This window comes from Triticum aestivum, chromosome 2D, assembly GCF_018294505.1.
Source record: "Triticum aestivum cultivar Chinese Spring chromosome 2D, IWGSC CS RefSeq v2.1, whole genome shotgun sequence".
Lineage (NCBI taxonomy): Eukaryota > Viridiplantae > Streptophyta > Magnoliopsida > Poales > Poaceae > Triticum > Triticum aestivum.
The window spans coordinates 321,085,289-321,094,379 of NC_057799.1; the positions used below are offsets into that span (position 1 = coordinate 321,085,289).

At 48.9% G+C, this 9,091-nt stretch overlaps 2 protein-coding genes across 5 annotated transcripts in view; one reads left to right on the forward strand and one right to left on the reverse strand.

The window, feature by feature from the left end:
* Window positions 1–5,543, forward strand: part of LOC123052943 (DDB1- and CUL4-associated factor 4) — a 9,908-nt gene extending 4,365 nt beyond the window's left edge. Inside the window, exons 7-15 of one of the 4 annotated variants that reach the window (XR_006425180.1) lie at window positions 1,066–1,224; window positions 1,420–1,472; window positions 1,559–1,616; window positions 2,624–2,744; window positions 3,246–3,699; window positions 3,855–3,992; window positions 4,093–4,223; window positions 4,981–5,164; window positions 5,263–5,543. Coding sequence is in view for 1 of the 4 variants with exons in the window: in XM_044476314.1 (XP_044332249.1) it covers window positions 1,066–1,224; window positions 1,420–1,472; window positions 1,559–1,616; window positions 2,624–2,744; window positions 3,246–3,454 (600 nt within the window). In the remaining 3 variants the exon portion in view is untranslated. Of the gene's footprint in view, window positions 1–1,065; window positions 1,225–1,419; window positions 1,473–1,558; window positions 1,617–2,623; window positions 2,745–3,245; window positions 3,993–4,092; window positions 4,224–4,980; window positions 5,165–5,262 lie in introns of those variants that run through there. The other 3 variants (XR_006425179.1, XR_006425181.1, XM_044476314.1) reach the window with 3 other exon arrangements.
* Window positions 3,839–7,587, reverse strand: LOC123052945 (protein DETOXIFICATION 18). The gene is made up of 7 exons (XM_044476315.1): window positions 7,238–7,587; window positions 5,247–5,791; window positions 5,065–5,151; window positions 4,917–4,973; window positions 4,543–4,781; window positions 4,336–4,454; window positions 3,839–4,214 (listed from the first exon to the last, which is right to left on the reverse strand). Exons 1-7 carry the CDS (start codon window positions 7,535–7,537, stop codon window positions 4,086–4,088), a joined length of 1,476 nt encoding a protein of 491 aa, XP_044332250.1. The 5' UTR covers window positions 7,538–7,587; the 3' UTR covers window positions 3,839–4,085.
* Between the last annotated feature and the right edge of the window lie 1,504 nt (window positions 7,588–9,091).

The following is a 9,091-nucleotide window of genomic DNA, read 5'->3' on the forward strand; positions in this document are numbered from 1 at the left end:
GGAGGCGCGACGATCGCCGGGCCGGCCACTGCGGCCAGTAGGGGGTGATGGCGGGCGGCGGCTGACCGGGCCAGTGGTGGTGTAGAGGCCCGATCGGCGCCGTGGTGGCCGCGTACCAGGGCAGGGCGGCTGGCCCGGTCGTGGCGGCCGGCGGCAAGGGCGGGGGCTGCCCGTAAGGCCCGGCCAGGTAGAGGCGGATGCCCTGGACGGCGGTGACGAGGTCATTAAGGACCCCAGTGATCTCTGCTGGGGAGTAGACGGCGGCAGGTGGCGCGGTGACGGGCAGCGACTGGCCGGTGGAGGCCCCCGCAGAGGAGCCGAGCGGCGCGGTGGAGAGGGCGGCGGCGGCGGACAGCGGCAAGGTGGGCAGCGGCGGGGTGGGTGGTGGAGCAGACATGATCGGACCCAAGCTACCTGATACCAAGGTGTTAGGAGCTAGGGTTCTGCCGGTTCTAGGGCGGAGATTGTAGGGGAAGGACGGAGGAGGACGAGGACGAGGATGAGGGCGCGGCGGCCGGCGGCTGGGCGCCGTCCTTGCGTGGTGGAGAAGAGGCGGCGGCGGCGCAAGAGGCAGCTAGGGTTAGGTCTCCCGGCTCCCTAAGGGAAGCCGAGCAAATAATGATTGCTTCTTGCTTGATTAGATTGATACATCCCCTCTCCTTATATAGAGAGGTTTACTTGACTCCTAAGCAAACGATCCTAATAACGATAAGATAATTGGGCTAAGCCCCTAATAACGATAAGATAACTTGGGCCACAACCCACTGGGCTAAGCCCCTAATATGCCGGTCATAACATGTGTATTGTCAGGAGAGTCACCAAAACTTTTTGTCTTCTATGAATAGCTGAATAAATTCCCCATGCCTCTGTTTTGCTATATAGAGCTCTAGACGTACATATATTTGTATGAGTTCTCTAGCTGGTTCCTGAACTTAGAGCTTTCATCTGTGATTTGATTATTAAATGGTTGCTGTTGCTACCAAATTGCCACGTTTTTGGCGTAGTTACTACAACATACCTTGCCTGTCTCCACTATGCTCATGTAATTTTGCTCATTTTGTTCAGGGAAATGTGGTGCTATGTGGCCTACGGAATGGGAGCATAGTCCCTGTGGATGTGCGGGAAAGGCACAGTAATCACCCTACTGGTCGATCTTCACCTAGCACTGCTAGGGGGACAGTTCCCATGCTGTCTGCAAGGCATAATGGCAGAGGGAGAAACCAGGTAAATACCACTATTAGCACACAGTGTGTTTAATGTAGCCATCAAAAGTTACCATCTCAGCATTGTTCAAGTTTTTTTTTTTTGTACTTTGACATATCACTAGAATAAAATGATATTTTGAATGCCTAACTAGGCAATTCAGCCCTACAATGAATGTATCATATGATTGTGGTTTGGGAATAAAAATCCTTGCAGGCTGATAAGGCAAAATCATCTAGGGTTATCTCTATGCCTTCAGCAGTTTGCAGGTAACCATTATTATTCTTGGCTTGCTGACACTCTAGTTTGGACATGGTCAAGTTTCTTGGTGCTAAAAATTGATATTGTTACCCAGCCTGGTTTCTCTGTCGTCGGATGAACACTACTTCTTAGGGAGCTCCATGGATGGATCGGTAAGCTCGTTCTTAATCATTTTTTGTGGTATCAATGAATGAGTAGATGTGCTCAAATTTTCACAGGATTTATTTGCCACTAACTATAATATTTTCTTAAAACTCAGTGCAATTTAACAAGATGATTTTTTTGCGGGGGTAACAAGATGTTAACTGCAGTAATAGATAAAATGAGGCTGAGAGTAGCCCCCCGACACATTATTTTAAGATAGTGAGAATACAAGATACACTGGTTTATTTGCCCCGTGAAATAAATCAATGAGATTTAGTCCTCCCCAAAGGGGTTATTGCCCAGTTCCCAGATGTTAACTAATACTCCCTCCGTCCCAAAATAACTGTCTCAACTTTAGTACAACTTTGTACTAAAGTTAGTACTCCCTCCCTCCCATTATCTAAGGCGTCTTAGTTTTTCTAAAAAATCCCAAAATCTAAGGCGCTTTAGCTCTCTTGTACGGTTAGACTGCCACGATTTTTCCTCACCTACTTTCTCTCGTACGGTTAGCTATCGAACCAACTATTTTTGAGCGCATGAGAGGTGTTGAGGCTGGAAAACTGGATCTGTCAAATGGGTAGTTAGAGGAGATCGTGGAGTCTTTTCGCATGCAACTGTACGACTCAGAAACCACCACTATGCGTTAATTCTCGTGCAAAACACTTAGGTGCCTAATATAATGGGAAGGAGGGAGTACAAAGTTGAGACCCTTATTTTGGGACGGAGAGAGTATTAGTTAAAGTTTCATGTATTAGCAGCATAATGAGTTAAAAAGTCTACATGTTTCCTGCATCTTCATTACAAATATTAGCAGCATAATGAGTAGACGCTTTATTGTATGCAGCGAATTTCAAATTGATACAATTTCAGCATTTTGGGACAGATAAATTATACAGTATTATTTAAAATGAATTATAATTCTGTCTTATCTGAAATTAACAGAGCATTATGCTTCTCTGAGATGGTAACAAATGTTTCATGCAGCAGCTTGACTTTTGTGTTTTCTGTTGTACAGATCAAGCTATTTGATCTCCGTCTCATTCAGAAGGGGGCTATACAGTCTTATGCAGGGCATGTGAATTCACACAATAATTTACCACTTGTTGTTGATCCATCTGAAACCCTACTTATGTCAGGTAAATTTATTATTGGTTCTAGGCATCATTGTGGTTGTTTTTGTCATATACTGCTACAAAGAATGTGTTTTGAGGTTACCTATCGAAACTGAACGTGTTTTTTTGGATCGATAAAAACATTTCGATGTATTATTTGCATTTTCACTCGAGTGCCTCACTTCATACTCCAGTTTGTGAGCATTAGACTTAAATTCGATAAATGTCAGCAGCTATGCTTGTTCATGCAGTGTGCCAGTAACAGATGCATTGGTATTAACAAGATCCCCACTCTGTATGATATACAAGTGTAAGAGGGCTTTGGCATTCCTGGAATTATTACAACATCGAATCATGAGTTTGCGAAAGCTAAATTTCGAGAAAACTATGCTGTTACTAGCTGGTTCATGTTTACTTTATTAGGCTATACAGGACAATGAACAACATAGTGACATCTTTATGAACGTGCATGGCTATAACATTCCTGGCAAATTGCCATTTTCAGCAAATCCTTATTCTTGGCAGGTGGGGAGGACTGTACCGTCCGTATTTGGAGCATCAAAACAGGCGAGCAAATATTTGCCAAGAGTGTGGCTGACACTCTCTTCACTGCACTTTGCTGGCCAGAAAGCAACCTTAACTTGGATGGTTCTTCTTCGCTGTTTGATCTAAACCACAGTTGGGGGGCTTGGATGGGATCACGTGATGGCCTGTTCTACATGCATGGTACTTAAACTGGCTGTGCACTGATACAAACTCTGGAGCGGACGGATGCAATTACTGCTTTTTCTTGGGGAAGACGCATCGAAGACGATTGATCCTGTTGGTTCACCGAAAAGTGTGCTCAAGCTGGTGTCGCTGGAGAGATCTCAGCCGTCGTAGTTGATCCTGTTGTTTCTGGAAGCGAGGGTTAGTTATATGGGATCTGCTCCTCATAGAGTAATAGTGATGATGATCATGTTGTTTCTCTTAGTGATAGGTAAGTCACCTGTCTAGTTGGGTATCTGAGTTACCTTAGGAAAGCAGACCATATTGTATCATATGCTTTTTTTAGCATCGCTAGTTAGTCAGCAATGTGATATTTTCTGCAATGCTAGCAAACAAACATATTTCTGAACTCTGTTTGTATTCTAGCATCATATATTCATATTAGCAAACACTGCTTCGGAGGTATTGGTACACCATTCCAGATCTTTTTTATCACACAAAACTGGTGCAACATTTTATTCAGCTCTTCCTACTTGCTACTAGCTACACCCAGGCATGTTCAGGGTATGTTGCTTGGTACTGTCTACATTTACAGCACTTCATCTCTCAAACTTCCAGTTCCATGTTCAAGTTAAACCTAACGAGCTTTATAAATTCTCAACAGATAAGGTCGCCCTCTTTGCTGTTTGTCGCCAGTTCCAATCTTTCCCACTTTGTTCGGAGCGTGATGAACAGGAGAACGGCATTCTGGCAAAGGAGACCGCATATCTGACCCATCCACAACCCCTGAAACAGGTAATTGCACATGATCAGTGAGGAGAACAGTAGTTTGTACTTTGTAGCGGTGGTTTGTGCACAACAAACATGCCTGAGATCGATGCTGAATTTCAGAAAGACATGTCTGTACCTTAGTATGAAAGCCAAGCTTGAATCCAAGTAGGAGAGACAATGGCAAGCCTATTATGTAGAAGGCCACCAAGTTGGTCCATGCGACCAGGTGCTGCCAACCACAGCCTCTTGAAACCCCTACAAGTTTATCCACAGGTTACTGCCAAATGACCTTCACCTGAAACAATAAGGCTGAAACACTTTTAGAGAGATCCATTGAACTAACCTGACAGGACTCCCTGCGTGGAGTCCAGCACCACTGACCCAATGAGAAATGGAGTCATCGAAGCGAATGCACTTATCACTGCCTCACTCTTGCTGAACAGCCCGGCCCACAAATTATGGCCAAGACCTAGGAGCAGAAGAAATGTCACTCCCAGGAGTAGGGAGAGCGCGAGCGTCACCTTGAGTGCCTTCTTTGCCTTGTCAATATTACCTGCTCCCAGCTCATTCGATACCCTTGTGCTGTTGAAATGAAACAGCACTTTTTAAGTCAGCATTGTCAACTTAATCTTCTTAAAAGGATATTTTTTTTCTTTTTGTTGCAAAATCCTCAAGGGTTGATGACATGGGTGTCATCAGTTATCGTAGCAGTATTACCTGATGGCAGCAGCGAACCCGTAGGTGATCATGTATGAAATTGATTCCGTGTTTGCACTGTCAGGTTGCATCACACTGATGTTAGCATTTTATGGACACATAAACATGATCTTCAGTACTCAATATGAAGGGAGAGAAAGATAGTTACCACATCGCAATAATAGAAGTGCTCATTTGAGAATCTGGCATCAGCCCAGCAAGCAACACCAATATCTCAAACGCCCAGTACTCAAAGCTGCCATTTGTAGGTAACCATCATATATTCTCAGTATGGGGTTATATTAAGAGGCGATCAATGAATGGATCTGGGATCGTCGTAAGTGTACTAACCACACCATCATTGCAGAGGGAACAGCTAACTTGAGGCCGGGCAGCACGTACTGAAACGCTTCTGTTGAAAATCCCCCCCAGGTCTGCTTGAATCTCGTCGACAACATCACATAGGATGCGAGCATAATGAAAGATAGCCAGAGAGACAGCGAAGTTGACATGGCTGGGCCTGCGAAGCCGAGCCCCAGGTAGTGCACGGAGGCATGGGTAATCCCGACATGGAACACAAGTGGCAGGAGCGAGAACGCCACCAGTGGCATCACCACGGACTGTGTCTGCAGGAACCTGAGGATACACTGGATGAAGCCAAAGGCAAACTGTGCCGGGATTGTGTATCTTAGGAACACCGCTGCCATTCTTGAGACCTCGGGGTCTTGGTGCAGGAAAATGAGGAGTGGCTCGGTGTAGAGCCACAGGAGCGAGACGAGGACCGAAAAGAGAGCCGACGTGATGATGGATGCCTGGAGGTACACACCCAGCATGCGGTACACCTGTGCGCCATAGCCTTGGCCGCAAAGCGTCTCCAGAGACCCGCTTAACCCAGTCTGCATGGGAACAAGGTAACGTTAGTCAGTTCATCAGTATGCGCTGTTCCCTTGGTTTCTCTACTAAAATCATCTGTATTGACGTAAGGTTATGTAGTAAACTGAAGGGATGGAAACATCTAACTGTTGCATAGTTGAAAATTCAAGGCTGAAGAAATTACAGCAACATACTACACTTTTGCCTCCGTTTCGAAAAATAGTAGTACTAGTACAGTTCAGGATTTGACTTCCTCAGTTGTCTCAACCTGTGACCATGTGCTGTGTTTATTCTGAAACCTGACATATGCTTAATTCCTGGGATCCGGAGAAAGGGCAGGTGCAAATCTGTCTACATTGGGGATAAAAGATCCATGATAATCTTACAATGGTCCTAGCCTGACAAACATTTGCATATTATAGCGAAGTATACTGAAGAGCTGACTATATGCTTCACAGTCAATACTACCTTTGCAACCACAACACACTACTACTGAGATATATATAGCCATGAATATAGGAGTTGACTGACGTACTGAAATGACACAGCATGGCATTGCTTTCATCTCAAGAGAAAAAAGGGACTATAAATTTTTGCTGCACTTCGATGTTTCCTTATGTTGAATTTGAATGCGCAAGGACTTCTCTTTCTGAGAATAAATGCGCAAGGACTAAAGCGACACATTTTAGGTGCTAACATATAAATACATATAGGGGTTTTAGAATTTGTCTGGTCCAAGTCCTCTGTATCCTTGTCTAGACAAGTCCTCTCTTTGAAACATTCTTCTCAAAAAGAAGTGTCTATGCTGGAAGTTTATACTGCCCTTTGACTGCAAAATAACCTAACACTGAAAGAATATCATGTCAGTTTATTAATGCATTTATTTATTTCTCCTTTAAGAAAGCATGTTCACAATCTAATCATGTGCAATGGCTACGATTCCTTTTACACCAAAGCTCGTGAAAAGCCTCAAGTAAACGTCTCAATCCAAGATTGAGAAGCCATTTGCGTCATTTACACCATAACTAATGTACTCCCTCCGTCCCATAACGTAGGACGTTTTTGACACTACACTAGTATCAAAAAACGTCCTACATTATGGGACGGAGGGAGTATTTAGCAAAGCTTAGGTAACCACTATAGACTCTATATAGTAGTGTAAGTGTTCATTTATTTTAGCTTTGGAGGCAGATCTAGTAAATGATACTACAAAGAATGATGGAGCATATGTTTGAGTACCTCTGGTCCAGTCTATGACAGGGGCAACTTAATTGAGCAATGGAGAGACTATGGAGTGGTGGCAGTAAAATATGAAGAGGATGGCAAAGGTGGGCAAGGAAAAGATGGTAGGTAAACATTGTTTTCGATGCAAACAGGGACGGACGGCGAAAGGGGCAGAGAGGAGGAGTGGGATCAGATCAAATCAATGGAGAAGAAGGATGAGACAAAATATATGGTAGAATTGGTACCATGAGCGCGATGCCTGTGACGGTGGCCCACGAGTTGCCCAGCGTGGCGCCGGCGAGCTCGAGGTCGCCGATGCGGCCGGCGTACATGACGGAGACGAGCGGGATGGCGTAGAAGGCCATGCTGGTGGCCACCATGGGCGCCGCGAACGCCACCTGCCCCGCCGCCTCCTCCGCGTCCCACAGGCACCGCCACCACCTCCTTCTCCCTGCTGCTGCTGCCGCCTCTCCGTCGCCATTATCGCTTCTCCTCGCCTTGATCTTCCCATCCAGCAACGGAGCAGCTACCCCTTCTTCGCCCATTCCCTCCCTCTGCAGGTAGCTTGTGCTTTGTGATGTGCGTGTGGAGCAGCGGGAGGTCAAGCAAGTGCAGGGAGGACAGGGCACGTTGGTGTTGGTATATAAGAGCATCTCCAACCGTTGGCCCCCAAGGCGGCTCGTAAAATCGCCGTCTTGGGACGAACCGGCGCTAAAATCGGCATGGAGGCTTTCGGGTTCCCAGCCGCCGGCCCCAGGGTCGCCTGGGGAGGCGTCTTTAATATTTTTTAAAAAGAAATTCGGCTAAAATTGGCAAACGGGACAAAGATTCAGCTAAAATTCAGCGAACATGACATTACTTAGGCGACTTAAATAGTTTTTTATATAGGAAACTACAATACTTAAAGAAAAATAGAGGCCGCAACTACAGGCCGAAGAACGCGCTGAGCGCGGCGAAGTCACCGCCGTCGCCGCCATCGCCGTTGTCCTCGTCGTCCTTCTCCTCCTTCATGCGGCCGCCCTTGCTGGACCCCTGCCCGGGGTCGCCCTGGCGGACCGGTGGCGGCGCGTCGTCGTCGCTGTCGTTGTCGAGGACGACAACGCCTCCCTCGTCGCGGCCACGGCGCCGAGCGGCGAACTGCTCCAAGGCGAGGCGCTGGCGCTCCAGCTCCGTCCATGCCCAGTCTTCGCGCGCCCACTTCAAGACCGCCGCGTCGGAGAACCCTGGCTCCGTCTTCACGGCGGCGAGCCCGGGCTCAGTCTTCACGGCGGCGGTGAATCCTGGCTCTGTCTTCGGCTTCACGAAACGGGGAGGAGCCGAGGAGGAGGCGCGCCCGCCCTCGTTGATGACGATGCCGGCACTGCGGGTGCGCCGGCGGAGCGGCGTCTCCGCGGGCTCGGCCTTGACGCTGAATAGCGCCGGCGACCCGGAGGAGTGTGAGGAGGAGCGAGAGGAGGAGGAAGAAGAGGACGCCGTCCTCTCGGCATCCATTGGTCGCCGCTCCGGACCGGTGTGGCAGGGTACGTCAACGGCGGGTCGTTGCCGCCCTCGAGGTGCCGGAGAACGGCGTGGAGAGTGCGGCCGGGGGCGGCCCTCGCTGTTCTTGGCCCCCGCACCACCGGCGCCCCGTTGGTGGAGGCCAGCCGCTCCGCCTGCCGGCGCTGGAAGTACGCTGCCCACGCATCGTGGTTGCCGGCGGCGTACTGCAGGAGGCCCGCTGCTCCTCCGTCAGCGATGCCCGCACGCGGTCAACCTCGTCGCCGAAGTAGTCGGCGCGCGCGGTGACGTCGGGCAGCGGGGGAATGGGGACGCCACTAGCGCTGAGTTTCCACCGCCCCGGCGCGCGCATGTCGGGAGGTGCCGGGACGTTGGCCTCGAACAACATGTAGGCTTCCCAGTAGTGCAACGAGCGGCGGCCGAAGCCATTGGCCGCCGCCCCATCGTCGGGGAACCTCTCACCCATCTTCGCGGCTGGGCACGGGGAGAGAGGGGAGGAACGTCAGCGGCGGCGGCGCACGGGGAGAGAGAGAGAGAGCTCGACGGTGGCGCACGGGGAGAGAGAGAGCTCGGCGAGGTGCGGCCACAGGCGAGGGGAGGCG